The sequence below is a fragment of the Callorhinus ursinus genome, unplaced genomic scaffold (genome assembly GCF_003265705.2).
Source record: "Callorhinus ursinus isolate GAN/ISIS: 27379988/994484 unplaced genomic scaffold, GSC_fseal_2.0 scaffold11, whole genome shotgun sequence".
NCBI classification, from domain to species: domain Eukaryota; kingdom Metazoa; phylum Chordata; class Mammalia; order Carnivora; family Otariidae; genus Callorhinus; species Callorhinus ursinus.
Genome location: NW_027397073.1, coordinates 52,702,545 through 52,722,748, shown reverse-complemented (window position 1 = coordinate 52,722,748; position 20,204 = coordinate 52,702,545). Strand labels below are relative to the sequence as shown.

General features: G+C 41.4%; 1 protein-coding gene and 1 pseudogene across 1 annotated transcript; one reads left to right on the top strand and one right to left on the bottom strand.

Moving 5' to 3' along the window:
- Positions 1-1,897: 1,897 nt before the first annotated feature.
- Positions 1,898-18,588, bottom strand: LOC112835255 (myosin regulatory light chain 12B). The gene is made up of 4 exons (XM_025886819.2): positions 18,283-18,588; positions 5,956-6,154; positions 3,981-4,142; positions 1,898-2,325 (listed from the first exon to the last, which is right to left on the bottom strand). The coding sequence occupies exons 2-4, from the start codon at positions 6,137-6,139 to the stop codon at positions 2,153-2,155; spliced, it is 519 nt and encodes a 172-aa protein (XP_025742604.1). The 5' UTR covers positions 6,140-6,154; positions 18,283-18,588; the 3' UTR covers positions 1,898-2,152.
- LOC112835337 (ATP synthase peripheral stalk subunit d, mitochondrial pseudogene) lies at positions 4,211-5,915 on the top strand (annotated as a pseudogene).
- Positions 18,589-20,204: the final 1,616 nt, after the last annotated feature.

The following is a 20,204-nucleotide window of genomic DNA, read 5'->3' as shown; positions in this document are numbered from 1 at the left end:
ACTAGACCGGGAGAGGCATTTTACAGCCACTCCCTCTACTATTTCTGGAGCCCAGGCCACCCTTGCGTCTTACCTGGGTGATAGCAACAGTCTCCAAACTGGAAGCCTTCTTGCTTCTCATCTTGCCACTCCTTTCTATACACAATGGCAAGGTTAAGTTTCCAGAACCCTAACTCACCTTTCTTCCCTCCCTAAGCCCTATGATTCCACACTTCAACTAAGCAGCAAATACCATCCTATGTCCTCGTCCAATGCTCTCCCTGTGCTCCTGCCACAGCATGCCCTGAAAGGAGCCTTCTGAGTGGAAACACAGGGACCTCTTCTTGTCCTGCACATCTCTGCTGAATGTCACATCTCCAAGGCCCTCTGCCACACTTGCTCTGTTCTTCAACCCACAGTACTTGTGTGATATGGCTCACTGATCCTGGCTCTCACCAGAGAATATGGACTCCAGGAGGGCAGATGGCATCTTTGTCCTGCCTCCGTTAACCCCAGCACTTACAACAGTGCCTGGCACATAACAAGTGGCTGATCAGTCTCGGTTTAACGACGATCAAGATTATCATGGTAGATTCTCCCTTTTCCTTAAACATACAGTGACTCTCCACCTGGTGTGATGCTGCATGGTGACTTGAAGCTTGGACAGGTGCTTTGGCTTGTCTAAACTTCAGTTCTCATTAAAAAAGCAGGAATAACACCTGCCCTACCTACCTCATGTGCTGTGAGGATTGGATAATAAAGGTGAAAGCTCTTATGAAGTGTGAGCACTCTGGACCATCACAGTGGAACTGCTCTCTCGTTTTAAAGACGATGAAAAGGAAGCCCAGAAAAATTAAGTGGCAATACATGACCAGGACTTGCCTACCACACCAAGCTCTAAGGCACAAATATTAAATGATATGAAAATGCATTCATTTGAAGCAGATAAAATACCAATACAACACTTTTAAGAGAGGGAACAGATGTTGAACAAGATTGGGAAAATTTTGGTTTTTTTCCTTTTTTAGCTTTTTCTCTTGTACTTTGCACATTGGCTGGCCTTGAGGATTTTAAATGAGCTCTGTAACAGCCTTGTCTGTTCCAGTCCTTGCTTTAGTCTAGTCTATACACCACATGAACTATCTTCAAATATAATCTTGATTAAAATTGTTTGTCTTCTATTTTTTAATGGGATACTTTTCTGAAATTCTGTTCAAATAATTTCCACAAATTATTTCAAATTTTAATGACTACAAAATTGTGTTAAGAGTGTAATGGAAATGTCTTGACCTTTTAGGCATTTGGGGCTTTTTGCAAAGACAGCACAGGGTTCCAGGAGTATAAGCTCTGGAATTAGGCACCCCAGGTTGGAATCCCACCTCTCACTTACTCTAGTGACTCAATCACTCAACACTGCAGAGCTCAGTTCCCCCACCTGAAACACAGAACTAACAAAACTCTCACAAGGTCATTGGATAGATTCAGTGGAAAAATCATTACAGTAATGTTAGTAATAACTATTCTTTTCTTCAGAATTTTGCCTCATCTTCTTAGACTCTAAGATGCATAAAATGTTAAATGTTTTCTCAGATATATCCGCTATTTTCATTCAATAGTTTAAACATCTGACTTACTAAAAGCATGAACAAAGGCAATAAGTTTTTACTGCATAATGATGTTAATATGTACTTAGCTCTTAAGAACACTGTCCTACATAGGTGAAAAATCAGCTTGACCATGAAATTTGAATTATGTGAAGTTGAAAATCTGAAAGAAAAAAAAGAAGACTACCCCCAACTACCACTTATTTGTTTAACTTTCCATTATATTCCATTTGAGTCAGCATAATCTTTATTTCAAAATAGTGTTTTTATTATATAAAAGTGTAAAAATCCAGCAAAACCAGAAATACCGGATGTATTTTCCTGGGCTTTCACATTTGTTGATTTTTATTCGCAATCTCTTTTTCAGCACAATTTACAACCTCAACCCCATTTGCAGTTTGATTATACAAGTGCTAAGTGGCAGAAAGGTCTAGAATAAATACATCAAAAAAAAGAGGCCAAGCTGTGAAACTAAGTTGCATGCAACAGGTCTATGAGGGTGGGGGAAAGTGTCTGGGAAATAAAACGGAGTAAGACAAAGCAATTGGAAGGTTTTAGCTAAAGTTCTTTCAATCATCTTTGTCTTTTGCTCCATGTTTAAGGATGCGCGTAAACTCAATATAATTGAAATTTCCCTTTTTGTCGATAGGCGCTTCTCTGTACAGCTCATCCACTTCCTCGTCTGTAAAGCGATCTCCCATGGTTGTCAGCAGCTCTCTCAGGTAATCTTCCTGGATGGTGCCTGGAAGGCAGTAGAGAGGAGGGGGTCACGAATACTTCCTGGCACTTTAATGGTTCATTTCTAAACTAGGTCAGTGTTACAAAGTATTTCAGAATATCCACATTTACGTGTATAAAATAAATTAGTGAACTAAGGCAATATTTAACTATTTCATTATGTTTGCTTATTACTTTTTTTTTTTTAAGATTTTATTTATTTATTTGAGAAAGAGAGAGAGAGAACGAGCCAGGGGATGGGCAGAGAAGCAGGATCCCCGCTGAGCAGAGAGCCTGATGTGGGGCTCGATCCCAGGCCTCTGGGATCATGACCTGAGCCAAAGGCAGATGCTTAATCGACTGAGCCACCCAAGCTTTTATAATTATTAATTTTGGAGTTCTTTCAATACTTTTAGAGTTCTTTTAGAGTTATTGCTATTACGTGCCTATTACTTTTAGAGTTCTTTCATTTTAGAGGTTTTTTTTTTTACAGCCACCCCCTCTACTATTTACTGGAGTCCAAGCCGCCCTTGTGTCTTACCAGGGTGACAGCAACAGTCTCCTAACTGCCTATTACTTTTAGAGTTCTTTCATTTTAGAGGTTTTTTAAAATATTTAATTTATTTATTTGAGAGAGAGAGTGTGTGAGCAGGGGAGGGGCAGAGGGAGAAGGAGCAAATCTCAAGCAGACTCTGCACCGAGCACGGAGCCCGACAAGGGGCTCAATCTCACGACCCCGAGATCATGACGAGCTGAAACCAAGAGTGGGATGCTTAACAATGAGCCACCCAGGTGCCCCATCTTTCATTGTAAAAGCTCACTTAATACATTATAATGCTTACAAAATTAATTTGGAGCAAGTGTTTTCTAGAGGAGGAAAAAAACCCCTCTATATTTCAGATGCAAAGAAAAAAAAAAAGGGCAGCTGCCCAGGAAAAAAACCAAATGTGCCCGAGGGACGGTGCAGTTGTGACAGGTAGAGACAGGAAGCAGGAAGAGGGTGCAAGGTATCTCCGACGAGGTGTGCGGGTGGCTGAGGAAGGGGTTGAGAGAGAAGGAAAGGGGAAATGAGAGGAGTTAGAAATGTGAATAGCTAGGCTTTACACTCTTAAAATGAGGAAAAAAAAAGATTTCACCTGTTCAAGTTAGTTAATTATACTTTTTGGTGAGATTTACAGTCACTTGAAGAAGTAGTTTTCATTGTCTAGAAATACTATTTAACAGACAATTCTCCGTTTGGCTTTCAGGAAGCTCTGAACCAAATTCAAAGATTAACACCACAAACCGGGCAGCCTTCTGACCCATATACCTGTGACCTCCCCATTCTCGGTCATATTATCCTATTATAAATGATAGTTTATTCATTTTTTTTTAAGTTCTATTTTACTCATCTTTTTCATTTTCTTAAAAGATTATTTATTTATTTATTTATTTGAGAGAGAGAGAGAATGAGAGACAGAGAGCACGAGAGGGAAGAGGGTCAGAGGGAGAAGCAGACTCCCTGCTGAGCAGGGAGCCCGATGTGGGACTCGATCCCGGGACTCCAGGATCATGACCTGAGCCGAAGGCAGTTGCTTAACCAACTGAGCCACCCAGGTGCCCCTCATCTTTTTCATTTTCTAAAAAGTGTTTCATGTAGTCTGGAATGAGGGTGGGCATGAACAAACAAAGAGCACTTACCAGTTGCTTCTTCATCAAAGCAAGCAAAAGCGTTTCTGATGACATCTTCTGGATCTGTGCCATTTAACTTCTCACCAAACATTGTGAGGAACATGGTGAAATTTATGGGCCCTGGAGCCTCATTCATCATGGCCTCAAGGTATGCATCAGTTGGATTCTTCCCTATAAGATTTCACATTTTAACATTTAAGGACAAAGAACTAATTTCAATACATAATTATTTTGTTATTATGCTCCCCAGTATATTTTTAAGTTACATCATCCACATCATGGAACTATTTTTTTAATTAACTTGCATTAAGAACATTTTTAATTTTTATATTTTTTTAAGATTTTATTTATTTATTTGACAGAGAGAGACACAGCGAGAGGGAACACAAGCAGGGGGAGTGGGTGAGGGACTCAATGCGGGGCTCAATCCCAGGACCCTGAGATCATGACCTGAGCCAAAGGGAGACGCTTAACCAACTGAGCCACCCAGGTGCCCTGAGTGTTCAATCTTTGTAATACAACTAAGTCCTTCAATATTCCTCCACGGCCTTCTTCAGTAGTGACCCACCCAAAAGAGTACACTTAGCTATTCTAAGTGTGAAAAACACTGGGATCCAACCTACCTCCAAGTCAGTAACTTAGTTCAGTATCCTCATTCTACTCTCACTCTGAATAAAGAAAATGTTGCAAAATGTTAAGAATTGGTGTATCTAGGTAAAAGATGTATGCATGGTCACCATACTGTTCTTTCAACTTTTTGTAGGCTTAAACATTTTCAAAATAACATGTTAGAAAAAAAAATAGAGGAACAAAACTGTGTTCTGGTTACTAAGAGGAAAATAACAACAACCTCTCTCTTTGCCCTCTGGCCCCTAACTTCCCTTTCTGGCTAACAATCAAGCACAAGAAAACTCCAGAGAGTAGAGCCTAACTGACCTGCACCCCTTCCCTGCCCAGTCTACAGAGAACTCCTAGGCTTGCCATTCCCAGTGTAAAATCACTGCTGACTTGGGGCAGAACGTGGAGGAACCTTCCCTCTCATCCTTCTTTTTAAGATCACAACAAACCAACAAAATCATACAAGGAATAATAAATTAACACCCATATAACCAAAATGACAAAGGGGCAGTTTCTGTTTGCTTTAAATCTTGTATCTTTATATTTTCTTTACCTTAATTATAGAAAAATTATAAATAAAATCCTCTTATGACTGGCCAACCCCAATATGGCACTTCCCACCCAGACATCTCTCACTAGGACCTTTGAGATAAGGAGAGAAATACTTACACATCACACAAAAAATAATTCATAAAACACTGAATTATTATTTTTGGGAGGTGGGCATATTAAGAATATAAAAACCTGGCTGCTGTGGACTCTAGGCCGCCGGGGTCGGTGAAGGATCTCAAGGTGGCTACGTGAAAACTTGCTCTAAAAACCATTGACTGGGTAGCTTTTGGGGAGATCATACCCCAAAACCAGAAGGCCATTGCTAACTCCCTGAAATCCTGGAATGAGACACTTACCTCCAGGTTGGCTACTCTCCCTGAGAAACCACCTGCTATCGACTGGGCTTACTACAAGGCCAATGTGGCAAAGGTTGGTTTGGTAGATGACTTTGAGAAGAAGTTTAATGCCCTGAAGGTTCCTGTGCCAGAGGATAAATATACTGTTCAGGTAGATGCTGAAGAAAAAGAAGATGTGAAAAGTTGTGCTGAGTTTTTGTCTCTCTCAAAGGCCAGGATTGAGGAATATGAAAAAGAGCTGGAGAAGATGAGGAACATAATTCCATTTGATCAGATGACCATTGAGGACCTGAATGAAGTATTCCCAGAAACCAGATTAGACAAGAAGTATCCCTATTGGCCCCACAAGCCAATTGAGAATTTATAAACTTGAATTGGGGAGAAAGCTCTGGCCCTCGTATTGTAAATGCTGGACATTAAAAATAATGATATGAAAAAAAAAGAATATAAAAACCTACCTAGAGAAGCAAGCATATCATGCAAATCCTCCTTGTCAATGAAACCATCTCTGTTCTGATCAATCATGTTGAAGGCCTCTTTGAACTCCTGAATCTGCGACTGGTCAAACATGGCGAATACATTGGATGTTGCGCGCTGGGGGCGCTTCTTGGTGGTCTTGGTCTTTGCCTTTTTGCTCGACATGGTGGCTATTTAATTCTAGAGTTAAAAAGAAAAAACATAAACCAAAAAAGAACGCATAAAACATAAAACGAAAAAGAACCTGTAACACTTAAAGTTAGTGAGTAAAAATATCTTAATGCAGAATTATTACTTTAATTGTGTAGGAATAAATATACATTTCAACTTTATTTCCAATGTGACAATTAGATGGTTAGGGAAAAGCAGTTTTGAAAAATTTAAGAAACAGAATAGAAATCATTATATAGCTAGCCTCCGAATTTCATGAGACTCATTTTTATTAAGTGGAAATTAATTTAAAAATATATAGCAATAGCTAGCATTTACTGAGTACCTTACTATGTGCTAAGCACTGTTATAAGGGTTTGGGGCTCCCCTAAAGAGAAAGACTCCAACGTTGACATTTCATCTTACTTTTTACGAGGATTATCCCACTGGATCCTCCTAACAATCCAATGCAATAGGCACTCTTTTTACTTCATTTTATTACCAATATTGCATAACTTCTCTGAGCCTCGGTTTTTCAAAACACAGTATGAAAACCAGGGAAGCTCACACAATCCTCAGTTTTATAGCCAAACACAGCCTCTATTTCAATGCAAGTGAGACTTAAATGAGACAGCATTCACAAAGGAACTAGTATAGTCACAGTATGGTACGTGTTCAGAAGGCTCTCATCTTAAAAAAATTATCAAAACCTATTTTTTTTTTTAAGTAATCTCTACGCCCAATATGGGGCTTGAACTCACGTGAGGCTTGAACTCAGGACCCCGAGATGGAGTCACATGCTCTACCAACCAAGTCAGCCAGGCACCCCAAAACCTACTCTTTAATCTTTCATCCCTTCTATCTTCATACTCATTTCCCCTTTCCTTTGACAAAACTTTCAGAATAGCAGTCTGATACTCAACCATCTCATTTTCTAATCTTTCCAATCACTCCTCAATTCTCGATAATATGGCTTTGATGGTAGCCTCCAATACTCTACTGAAAGCCACCAATAATTTAGATGTCAAATAGGAGGTGCCTGGGTGGCTCAGTCAGTTAAGTGTCCTACTCGTGATCTCAGCTCAGATCTTGTTCTCAGGGCTGTGAGTTCAAGTCCCATGTTGGGCTCCACACTGGGCATGGAGCCTACTTAAAAAAAAAACAAAAAACAAAGTAAATGTCAAATAGAATGAACACATTTCATTCCATTTTTTATTTGCAGTTTTAAATAAACACAATGCAAAAATACTATCAGCTTTGGATTAGAAGTCCTGAGTTCAAATCTTAGCTCCACCATTACTAGCTACATGTAACCTTGGAAAACACAGAGAAACCAGAGCAAATTTGCCATCCAATCTCTTATTCAATCTTCACAACTGTCCTATGAGATAGGTATTATGGCCCTTTGGAGTAAACAATTTTGCACAAAGAGAGGCTTGGCCTTTGTCCTCTCTGCTTCTGGGAGGTAATCTCTAAGCCTGTGGAATGTCCTGCCTATATCTGGGGTCTTGGGTCACATCAGACAATCTAACAATGTAATTTATTGTGGGGGTTATGGGTCATGTATTACCAGTTTGACCTCTCGAGGGGCTAGAGACTGAGGTCAGTCACAGAGCAGCTGACAGTATCTATGTGACGGAACCCCAATAAAAACTATGGCTATCAAGGATCAAGTGAGCTTTCCTACTTGGCCATACTCCATGCATAGTCACATCTTGTTGCCAGGAGGAGTCAACACTGTCCATGGAAGAGGACAAATGGAGCTCTGCATTTGGAAACCTCCTGGACTATGCACCACACATCTCTTTCGTTGGCTAATTTTAATCGGAATTCTTTTACTGCAATAAACCATAACCAAAAATATAACAGCTTTCAATGAGTTCTGTGAATCCTAGCAAAATTATCAAACCTGAGGGTTGTCTTGGGGACCCAAACTTGCGATTGGTATCAGAAATGAGGGTGGTCTTGGGGACTGCTGTTTAACTCTGCAGCCCCATAGTATGAAAGCAGATGACTAGCTGGGCAATAGCTGACCGAGGTAATTTTGGACTTTGTTCTCTAGGACTTTTAGTCATGAACTTTTTTTTTTTTTTTAAAGTAAACTCTACACCCTACATGGGGCTGGAACTCACAGCCCCAAGATCAAGAGTTGCATGCTCTACCAACTGAGCCAGCCAGGCACCCCTAGTCTTGGACTTTTAATCTACATTGCTTATTTCTCTATCTTCAATTAAAAAAAAAATTACCACCACCAACAACCCCCACCCACAGGTATTCTGAAACTTGGCTTAGTGGTGTAGGTTTGAAGTATACCAGCCTTAGAGTTCTTATTCTAATATTCCAACTCCTCTACCCCATATAAATGTTAATTTTCTCCTCTGTCCTCTAACTTAGCTTATTTTTTAGTTATACTGAAGGTTAAATCAGAGACAGAATGTGGTCCACCAGCAAGGCACTTGTCTAGGCTTTAATTCTTCTTCCTATTCCAGAACTGTTGATCAAAATTTTTTTTGTGCTAAAAATTCTATCTATTCAAGATATAATACGTACAAAAGACGGTAAATCTGAAGGCAAGAATTAGTTCTTTCAGTATCTACAAATTATGTTTGTAATAGAGTCATTTAGAAAAACCTCCCAGAGTAAATTTTATTTATTTATTTATTTATTAAAAGATTTCATTTATTTGACACAGAGAGAGAGACAGTGAGAGAGGGAATACAAGCAGGGAGAGGGAGAAGCAGGCTTCCCTGCTGAGCAGCAGGCCCGATGCAGGGCTCGATCCCAGGACCCTGGGATCATGACCTGAGCGGAAGGCAGACGCCTAACAAGTGAGCCACCCAGGCGCCCCTGGAGTAAAAAAAAAAAAAAATTTTAAATAATCAGTCAATTATGTCATGCTAACCTTTAGCTACCCCAAAAGTCTATTGTATTTAAACATTTCAGAAGCTTGGTTGGGGTTCTCCAAGAAGCTGATGCCAAGATGGGATTAAACATGCAAAGATTTTTATTAGGGGCAATGCCCGTGAGAGAATGGGGAGGTAACCAATAAGGCCACTAGATGGTAAGACAAGTCTGACCCCAAGAGTGAAGGCAATAGGGAAGGAAGGTAAAAAACAATCAGGAGAAATTCATACATGGCCCTAATCAAAATAGGTTACAGCACAGATAATAGGCTCAATGTAATAATACCATAATTTCTTCTAAAAAAAGTTTTTCTTACTTCACTTTAAAACTGTATACATTTACATACATATATGGTACCTATACACTATACACATATATACAAAATATCAGCTGAAAAGCAAGGCAAAGTTAGAGCAAAACAATCAATCTGAAAAGAACTCTACCCCCAAAAGAAACTACCATCCTCTCTCTCCCCTTCCTTCTGAGATAAGAATCTTGGCTTTCTCTACTTTCTTACTTCCCACTCACTTTCAACCCACCACAATCTGGCTTTTTTTCCTCTACTGCAACTGCTTTCAAACTGCCAAATCCAGTCTAACTCCTTGGCTCACTCTGCTGTATTTAACACCATTTTATCCCTCTTTTCTTCAGAGTCTCAACAACTCTTGGCCTTGGTGAACAGTAACAATAGAAATGAACTGTCCAAAATGGAAAGAGAGTGCAAGGTTCCCAACCTTGAAGACATTCCACTCTAACAAGGGAGACTTCAAAACAAAACAAAACAAAACAAAACCCAATTTTATTTATTTGAGAGAGAGCACAAGCAGGGGAGAGAAGCAGAGGGAGAAGGAGAAGCAGACTCCCTGCTGAGCAGGGAGCCGGACGTAGGGCTTGATCCCAGGACTCCAGAATCAAGATCTGAGCTGAAGGCCGATGAGTTAAATGACTGAGCCACCCAGACACCCAAGGGAGACTCCTAGTGATATTGGAAAGGTTGGTTTATGTAAAATGCTACATTTGACTTGGTGAGACCAACGTACTCTTCTCTCAGTTCTATGACTGGTCCTCTTCCATTTCTTGTTAGGCTTTTATCTTCTCCACTCACTCAACATGAAAAAAATATTCATGTTTCCCAATATTCTAGCGGTCCATGGCTTATTAAAATTCTTTCCATTCTGCTTTCCTCGGATGATTTCATCAACTCTCACTCGTCTGACAACACTGATGCCTCCCAAGTCTGTATCTCCAGGCCTGACCTTTCCCTTGGGCTGCAGACTCTAATATCCACTTGCTTGTGAAAGACACCCATTTGGACACCCCATAGACACTCATAATCAATGTGCTGAAAACTGAATTATCTTCCTGTTTCTAAATTTTCTTAGCTTTCTGTCTTCTCTCAGTTAATGACACCATCATTTACCTATTCACCAAGCCAGAAACCTAGGAGTCATTCCCAACTCATCCCTCTCCCTGGTGAATCAAGCCCTGCCTCTTGAGTATTTCTCAGACTTGCTCATCTTCCTCATTCCTCTCCCACCACCCTACACTGGGCCTTCAGTTTTTCTGTGTAGAGTATTTCTATAGCCAACAAACCTATCTTCTTGCTTTTTCTTCCCTCTAAACTGCCCTTTTAAGTTCCAGCCAGTAGTGTCTAACTCATGAATATGATCTTACCTTTCCCTTAAAAATTGTCTTTGGCTCTCCACTGCATATAGTACAAAGTATAAGTTCTTAAGCATGGTATACAAGATGCTCCTTTCCATACACTAGAATGACCTTTCCAGCCTTATCTCTAGCGATTCTTTGCTTTGTACTTTTCCTTCAGCAGCACCAAACTGCTTGTATGCGTCCATGGCACCATGCAGGTTCTTACCTTATGTACTTTCGTTCTTGCTACTTTTCCAGCCCAAAATGCTTTAAGACCAGAGAGAAAATTAAAGGTCTAATCAACTTATGGCTCCACTACCATTTACTGAGTGACTCATGTGCTAGGCACACTATGTGCATTAAACTTAACATACCGGGGCGCCTGGGTGGCTCAGTTGTTAAGCGTCTGCCTTCGGCTCAGGTCATGATCTTAAGAGTCCTGGGATCAAGTCCCACATGGGGCCCCCTGCTCAGCGGGAAGCCTGCTTCTCCCTCTGACCCTCTCCCCTGCTTGTGTTCCTGCTCTCGCTGTCTCTCTGTCAAATAAATAAATAAAATCTTTAAAAATAAATAAACTTAACATACCTGCTTTACAAATATGAAAAAACTGAAGATCGAAGCTATTAAATAACCTTCCCAAGGTCACCTAGTGGCAGAGCTGGGATCCAAACCCCATTTATTAAAGGTTATTTCTACCTTTATATTTTTTACTTTGTACTAAATGTTCTTCTAGTCATTTTACCACAATTTTTAAAAACTTTCAATACTACCAATGTAATCCAACACTGACCTTTTTTTTTTAAAAGATTTTATTTATTTATTTGAGAGAGAGAAGGAGTGCGTGCAAGAGAGTAGGGGAGAGGTATAGGGAGAGGGAGAAAGAGAAACTCAAGCATACTCCCCGCTGAGCAGCAAGCCCCATGTGGGGCTCAATCTCACAACCCTGAGGATCATGACCTGAGCCAAAATCGATTTGTGGACACTTAACTGACTGAGTCACCCAGGCGTCTCCCCAACCCCCACCGCCCTGGAATGATTTCTGAGCAGTGACTTTCCTCTGAATTCAAATCCTCGGGTTTTCAAATAAATTCAGACTATACTGGGGAAACCGATGTACAGAATAGAACTGCATAGTAGAATGGACTGTGTAATGTAGGCTTATTTGAGTGACAATATTTCCTATGAGACATGGCCTTAGTTTGACATCATAAAGGCTTGAAACCTTTACCTAGGGCTGTCAAGTTAATGTTTAACCTATACATGTTAAAGAGAAAAGAACAATCAAACCCTACCCTTAAACTATAATTACAGAAAAAAATCCATATAAATCAGCATATAATTGTAATGAAGAACCCTCAATAGCAGTAAAAACTTCTTCCTCTTCAAAATTTTTATTTCATTATTTTTGTAAATTTCTCATGTAGAGTGAACTAAAGGTTATATGTACTGTTCACAGAGCTTACAAGAAGGGCAGGGATATAGGAATACTGGTATATGCGGTTGTAGTGTCAACATATTTAGATAATAATCTACATGTCTGCAAAACACCTGCAATACTGATGTATCAATCAAAACATGGGCACGATAATAAGCAGAAATTGCTTGTGAACTTCATCCAACCTATATGACTATTGGCTTTTATGGGACATATTCTGTCAGCTGCCTAGGACTTCGACATTCCTTTGAGGCTTCTTCCTTTAAGTGTCTTAAGTCAGTTGTTTGCTGTCACCACATGGCAAGTAAACATGTCTCTCACAGCAGTTAACCTTCTGGTCTCAATCTGGGCTGCACATTAGAATCATCTTGAAAGTTTAAAAAAACCTGATACCTAGGTCCTAGTCTGGTCTAACTGAAACTGAATGATGATGGGTGGGGCCCAGCAACTTCTATTTTAAAAAGTGCATCAGGTGATTCCATGCATGAGAACCAAAATTAACCATTTAGAAGGCATTATTTATGCACTGAGTTCCCTTTAGTTTTTAAAATTTGGTCATTAGGTTTTTAATAGAGATGCTAGAGACCTGGATACTAATTTCAGTTCTGTCATTCACAAGATACATGACCTTGGGTCATTTTAGCTTTCCTGGGCCTCACTGTCCTCATCTATAAAATAGGATAAGTAGATCAGAAGTCACAAACTGGCAGCTACCACACTATATGCAGGCTGCAGGGAGGTTCATTTAATTCTCCCAGGGACGATCTTTTAAAATGTCTTTTTAAGCAACTGAATTAGTTTGCCAACATTTTAAAAAACTGAATAGTTACTTTAATAAAAACAAATTTCAGACATCTTGAAAAACTGTATGATAAGGAATCACTTGACCAGCATTCCCAAGTTCCTGTAGATAATGAGTATTCAGTGAGCAATTCCCACTACTCCCCACAGCTTCCTGTCAGAGCTGGGATTTGTTTATGTGACTGAGAGCCTCTGAGAGCTATGAACTTGTTCCTTGGCCTCTGAGAGCATCTGAACTTGTTCCTTGGCCTTGAGAGCATCTGAGCTTGTTCCTTGGCTCCGGTGATAGCCAAATTCCAAGATGGCCCTCAACATTTCTCATGCCCTTGTGCAATCCCATCCAACAGTGAAAAGGGCTGACCTGTGTAGGGAGGTAAAATAATTTTCCTTCTACCCTTCTGAGTTCTTGGCTGACACCTCTGTAATTATAGATTCACAGGAGAAAAACAGAAGTTTATTAACATATATACATGGGAGATACCTAGGGAAAAGCCAACTCAGAAAGGTAACTTAGAACTCAGCTTAAATATCATCTCCAGCTAAAGACAAAGAAGGAAGGTGTGTGTGAGGGGAAGAGGCTAGCTGTGTGGAAGTTGCACAGTAAACAGGGTAAGGCTTGTCATGCAGACTAAAGTCAGGGCTTTCTCCAATGATAAGAGTCTAAAGTTGTCTCCAGAGAGTAACCTTTGTTCTTCCTCGTATGGAGGGGAGGAAGGACACCTTTGTAAATTTATGTCCTGCTTTTAGGCAAATAGGAGGATAGAGAGCTTTTCCTGTGTGTCTGCTTCTTCAACTGCCTTCAGCTCAAAACAATCTTTAGGCCAAAGTAGCGTATTTTGGAGTGGCATATTCTGCTACTCTTCATAACCAATAGGATATTGCAAAAATGATGGGTGTGCGACCTTGTAACAGACACTGTATCTTTTGCCCTGCTCTTCCTCAAACCACTCAATCTGGGGCAAGCCAGCACCAGGACACAAGGGCCCTACAGGGCCCTATGGAAAGGTCCCTATGGCAGGGAACTGGGGCCTCCTGCCAAGAGTCAACACCAACTTGCCAGGCAGTGAGTCAGCCATCTTGGAGGTTGATCTTCCTTCAAATGATTGCAAACCCAGCTGACACTTGGACTGCAACCTCATGAGACTCTAAACCACTAGCTAAGCTGCCTTGGAATTCTAGACCCTCAGAAACTGTTTTTTTTAAGATGCTGAATTTGGCGTAATTGGTTATACAGTACTAGAAAACTAGTAAAGGCACGGTGTTTCCTTGGCCTCTTTAATATTAAAATAGGACAATGATTTATTTCAGAATTATGGCCACAGTCGTTTGTATTAAGGAATTTTGATTCCAGTAGAAAAGAAAATTTTAATTCCTTCTATTCAATTTCTCCAAGTTCTGTGGGCTCCTCTATTTGCTTTTTAAAAAAGATTTTTATTATTTTATTTTTTAAAGTTAATCTCTATATCCAATGTGGGGCTCAAACCTACAATCCCGAGATCAAGATTTGCACATTTTACCAACCGAGCCAATCAGGCACCCCTCATTTTTGCCATTTTAAAAATATTTTTCTAGTAATTTATAACCATTTCATCTAGGTTTTTAAATGTTAGCCCATAGTTACTCATACTGTTTTTACTTTTTCTAAAGTTTATTTATTTATAAGTAATCTCCATCCCAAACATGGGGCTCAAACTCACGACCTCCTGAGATCAAGAGTCCCATGCTCTGATGGAGCCAGCCAAGCACCCCTTCTGTGGGTGCCTCTTTGAACTGCAACAGAGTCACCACTTCCTCAACATTCCCATCAACACTATCCTATTCTGCTGCTTCCTATGCTGATTTGCTAGTTCTTCTTGCTTCCTAATTGGGTTTTTTTCCAAAGCTCTATCCTTGAACTACTGTGCTTTTCTCAGGTACTGGTTGAAAAACCAGGAGCATAAAGCTACCTCTCAAGAATGAGGTAAATAGGGAGGGAAGAGGAGCTGGTTTTGTGAGCAAAGGGATGATGGAAGAGTTCGAGTTTTAGCCAAGCTCCAGTAGAATGGTAGTAGAGAGGCCCAGGGGCAGGATGCTGAGGGGGGTCTCCTTTGGCAAGGCCAATTTGTAAGCAGAGGGACAAGGTGAGGCCTAACAGTAAATGAATGCAAAAAAGCAGAGAGCAGTTCTGCTAAAAGTTAAGGTCATTTCTGATTTAATTCTCATGCTCACCATGGTCTGTCAGAAACTTTAGAAATTTTTCATGGATTCCCATGGTCATTATTATAGTCAAGACTAATGTTAGTGCTAATCAGGAGGATCAAATGACTGGATACATAAGCAACAGTCTGAAAACAGCAATCATAAGGAGAGTTTAGTATATAATCAAGCTAAAACAGTTCACAAAATTAACCTCATACACTTAATGACATATCACTGTTTTTATGCTGCATATTTAGGCCAATATGTAATCAGTTCTATAAGTTATTATATCTATTATTTCTTTTACAGAGCCAAACACAATTTTTACAGCTTTCCTCTTAGTAACCAGCTAAGCTTTCCCCATAGTATACATATTTTAATATTTACCACATACATTATAATGTCATTTTTTAATTATGGGTTTTAGGATCATCCCAGCTGGCAGTAAACTTTCCATCCCCTGAACTCCCGTATCATTTTGTTTTACTGCAGTGAAATTTATATATGGTGAAATGTACAGATCTTAAAAATGAGTTTTTATAAATGTGAACACCCATGTAACCACCATCCCAATCAAGTTACAAATGTTAACATCACTCCAGAAAGTTCCTTCCAAGTCAATGACTCTCTACCATAGGCAACCATTGCTCAGATTTCTATAAATCAGAAATTTATTAATTATAAATTAGTTTTCTTTGACATTCTTATAAATGGAATTATACAGTGTATATTCTATATGCCTGACTTCTTTCACTCAAAATAATATTTTTGAGATTCATTTATCTTGTTGCGTTTATCAGTGGTTTATTCTTTTTTTACCGCCCAGTAATATTCTCTTGCCATGCCATTTATTTATACATTTTTGTGGCATTTAGCCTTTTTATCTTGGATCATATGGTAGAGCAGCGTGCCTTACACTTGGTAGGTGCTCCATAAATATCAGTAAAGCAAATACATACATATACTTCCTTCCTATCACAAACAGAATTACACATACATATATAAGGTAGACCCTGGATCTGACTCTCAAAATAAATCTTTTCTCTATGGTCTACCCATGGTTCAGCATTCACTCTACTGGACTCTTCCCCAAGAGGTCCTCAACAAAACTTATCAGTTAACCCCTGTTCCATATCCGAAGAAACAATGCTGATAATAGATAATAACTGAGTGCTAAATGTGTGCTAGCCACTGGTCTAAGCATTTCACACGTATTAACATATTTAATCTTCAAAATTTATGATATAAGTGCTGTTATCCCCATTTCTCAGATGAGAAAATTAGGGCAAGGAGAATAAGCAATTTGCCCACAGCCACACAGCTAGAAAACGGTAGTTTAAATTCAGGATTTGTACTCAGGAAGTCTAGCTCCAGAGCTTGTACCACTGGCCCCTAATATCCTATATATAGACAGCTGAAATCCTCTATCATGAAAACATGGATAGCTGGTTGGGGGTACCAAGCAATGTCACCACACAGCTAAAATGCAGACTAAGGAAGATACCAAAGCTACTGGCAATGAAAATCATCCCCAGATACCTGGCGTCTTTGAATCCTAGAAGAGAGGGACAACCAGCCCCATTTACCAGCTCTTTTCTTTCCTAATCCCACAACCTTCGCATGGGGATCTATCCTTCAGAAGTTTCAGTTCACCCAGCTGAAACTCAGTCTCATTAAAGCATAAATGAATATCAAGCCAGTCATTATAAAAGTTGTTTCATTCAACAGAGCGTGAACAAACAAAAAGCTATGCACTTGGTTATGAGGTCCAGTGGGGTCCACCCAATGCTTACAGAGAAAATGGATGGCACCTGTGAATCCTTCAAGTGACCTTGGGCCAATTATCTCACTTCTCTGGGTTTCAATTTCCTCAATTATAAAATGAAAGATAATCTGTAATACAGATAATCTATAAGGTTCTTTTGAATTCTAAAATGCTATGATTCTTCTCTTACCAAAAGACCATTCTAAATCCATCTTAAAAAAAGACTGGCAAACTAATCCCTTAAACACCCCCTTTCTTCATGTTACTCCCTTTCTAAAGAATCCAAAATGACTGCCTAATGACTCTTACATAATCTTTTATTTCTCGGTCAAGTTTTGAAGACATCCATAGAAACGCCTCACTGATTTACCTACCTACCCTTATATCCAGCTATTATTCATTTTAGATCTTGTTCCATTCAGGCTGGTCTCCCCACTGTCTCCTTTTCACACAACACAATTCCCACCTTTCCAGCTTTTAGTCTTGTTACCTCCTACCACAGCTCCTGCCCGAAACAATTAAGTTCTACCTCCCAGGGCTGAACCCAAGGTCTTCAATGAGGTTATGATTCTTTCTCCAGGAAATCTTTCTTGACCTTTTTTTTTTTTTAAGATTTTATTTATTTATTTATTTGACAGAGACAGCGAGAGAGGGAACACAAAGCAGGGGGAGTGGGAGAGGGAGAAGCAGGCTTCCCGCTTAGCAGGGAGCCCGATGCGGGGCTGGATTCCAAGACCCTGGGATCTTGACCTGAGCCGGAGGCAGACGCTTAACGACGGAGACATCCAGGCTCCCCTCTTTCTTGACTTTTATTATTCGTCCTTTTCTTCAACCAACACGAATGAACTAAATCTTTACAAGATGCAGGACACAGTGAGAGTTACAACTATTACGAAAATCATTACATTTTAGCCTGCACCAACCATGCACTACGGTATAGATTCCTCCGACACTTATCTAAGGCAAGAAGCAAGCACCGGTAGACTCCTACCCACCAAAGCACCTAGCACCGTGTGGGGGCACAGAGCTGGCGCTCAAGACCCTAATCGGTCGACTGGGCCCGCGAGGACAAGGCGCTGGCACCTGGGCCTCCGACCGCCCGGAGGCACCAGGTGGGTGAAGTCAGCCGGGTGACGCCGGGCCGGTCTACCGTCTGCTGGGGACCCAGCCATCTCTTCCAACAGGGCGTCTCCCCAGCCCGGCTTCATCCGCCCTGGCGCTGCTCGGCCTCTTAACTTCCAGGCCCAGGCCCGGCCGCTGCCAGGACCTCCTCGCCCACCCTCCTCGCCCAACCTGACAGGTCCCGCAGCCCCCGGACCCAGCGCCCCAGCCCCCTGGGGTGGGGTTCGGCGGCGGGCGCGAGGCCGTAAGGGAGGAGGGACGGGCGCGGCCCGAGGGGTGTCGAGCACGGGGGCGAGTGCCACTCACCGCCGCCAGACACCAGAACCCGGGCTGCCCTGCGCGAGACGACGAGCGACGGCGACGATGGCTGGGCTGTGGCGCGACAGCGGCGGCGGCCGGCACTTCCTGCCTCGAGAGGTGGACCGGAAAGCGCACCGGAAGGCGCGGCTGGATCCAACTCGGGACGGGGGGATGCGAGAGGGGTTCTCGCTCAAGACCGAGCGAAGCCCGTTGTGTGGGCCGCGGAGCCGGGCTGGGGCCGGCGAACACAGCCTGGGCTTCAGTCGTCTTCTGTGGCCTGTAGGATCTGCTGCTGCATCCCCTCCTGCGTGCGGCTGTAGTCCCCCGGCCCGCCCTCCTCCCCCGCCTTCCGCGGCGGGTTCCCGCGGCCCTTCCGCATTCCTCGGCCGCGGGGCGCCGGGCCAGGCCCGGAATTTGACCGGGTGGGGAAGGGCGGGCCGCGCCGCGATCCCTCAGGATTTGGAGGGCCCCGGGCGCCAGAAGCCGCCCACCCTGGACTCCCAGAGTTAGCAAGGGAAAGTACAGCTCGCGTAGTTCCATTTGAACTTGAGGTAAAACAAGTAATTGTTTAGGGTGCGTCCCACGTAATATTGCGGAAGGTAAGAGGGCGGCGGCCGGGAGGACTGGTGCCTGCTGGAAAACCCTCTTTTTCAGCTGAGCTCCAGCCGGAGTTATATCATTTACCCTCAAATTTTAAGGTTTACGGCCTTACAGACCACGGCCAGCCTATGACCGTTTCACTCCCCTTCCAACCACAAGAAAGTTTTATTCAAAATATTTGCTTTCCTTTGGGTCAATAGATGACAGAATTGCACACACACATACCTACAAGCGCTCACACATTCTAAAATGCTCTTCGTCAAAACCGGAAACCACGAAGCTACATTATTCAAGTTTTGTTCTAGTGTTTGTGCCCATAACCTTCCCTTCCCTCGCTTGGAATAATATAGATGAATAGCACTATTGCTGGGTAATGGAGGGTAAGTCAACTTAATACCAAACCTTTATTGAGCACTTGTGATTCAAAGTGTGACAGATGGGGAGGGGAAGAAAAATGGCTTTTATATTCTAGAAATCTTTGATCAGAAATTCCTAGATAGTAGGAACCATGTGTTCAGTATTCTTGAGCAGTTCTTAAACAGCACTGTAAGCAAAACCTGGAGGGCTTTGTAAAAGATTCTTGAGCCCCGTGCCCAGATATTCAGATTAAGTAGGTCGAGGGTGGGGTGTTAATTTGCATTTCTAATAAGCACCCTAGGGATGCCGATGGGGTCCTCATCTGAGTAACACTGTCCAAGGTCCAGATGATTACGGAATGCATTTTCTCATAATTTGAAAAGCAATTCTGAAAAGTCACACCTGGTTCTAAAAGATTTATTTATAAAAAGATTTATTCTTTCCCTTGGCTGCAGTCTGCTCTTTAGTCCAATAGTATAATTTTTTTATTCCACTCAAAATCAAAAGATTTTGGCTTCCTTAGGTCTGTGTCATAGAGCTCTTCAAGAGGTCTATTACCATCCCATAAGCCCTCACCTTGGTCACCGTAAGACCACAGCTGAGGGACCCTGACTGTATTTTGATCTCCATATTTGTTTATAGAACTGTGCTTTTCAATACAATAGTCATTAATCACATCTGGCTATCTAAATTGAAATTAAAAACTCTGTTCCTCAGTTATATTAGATACATTTTAAGTGCTCAATAGCCACATGTGGCAAGTGTCCTTATTGGAAAGCACAGAGAGCATTTCTATCATCACAAAGTTCTACTGGAGAGCCCTGTTCTAAAAAATAATTCTAGGGTATATTCTCTAGATTCTAAAGAAAAACATAGTATTTATTAACGAAAAGCTGAATATCTAAGTATCTAGCACTTGGGTAATGGCTAATTAAAGCATATCCTTGTCAAAGATAATTGTGGCCATTAAA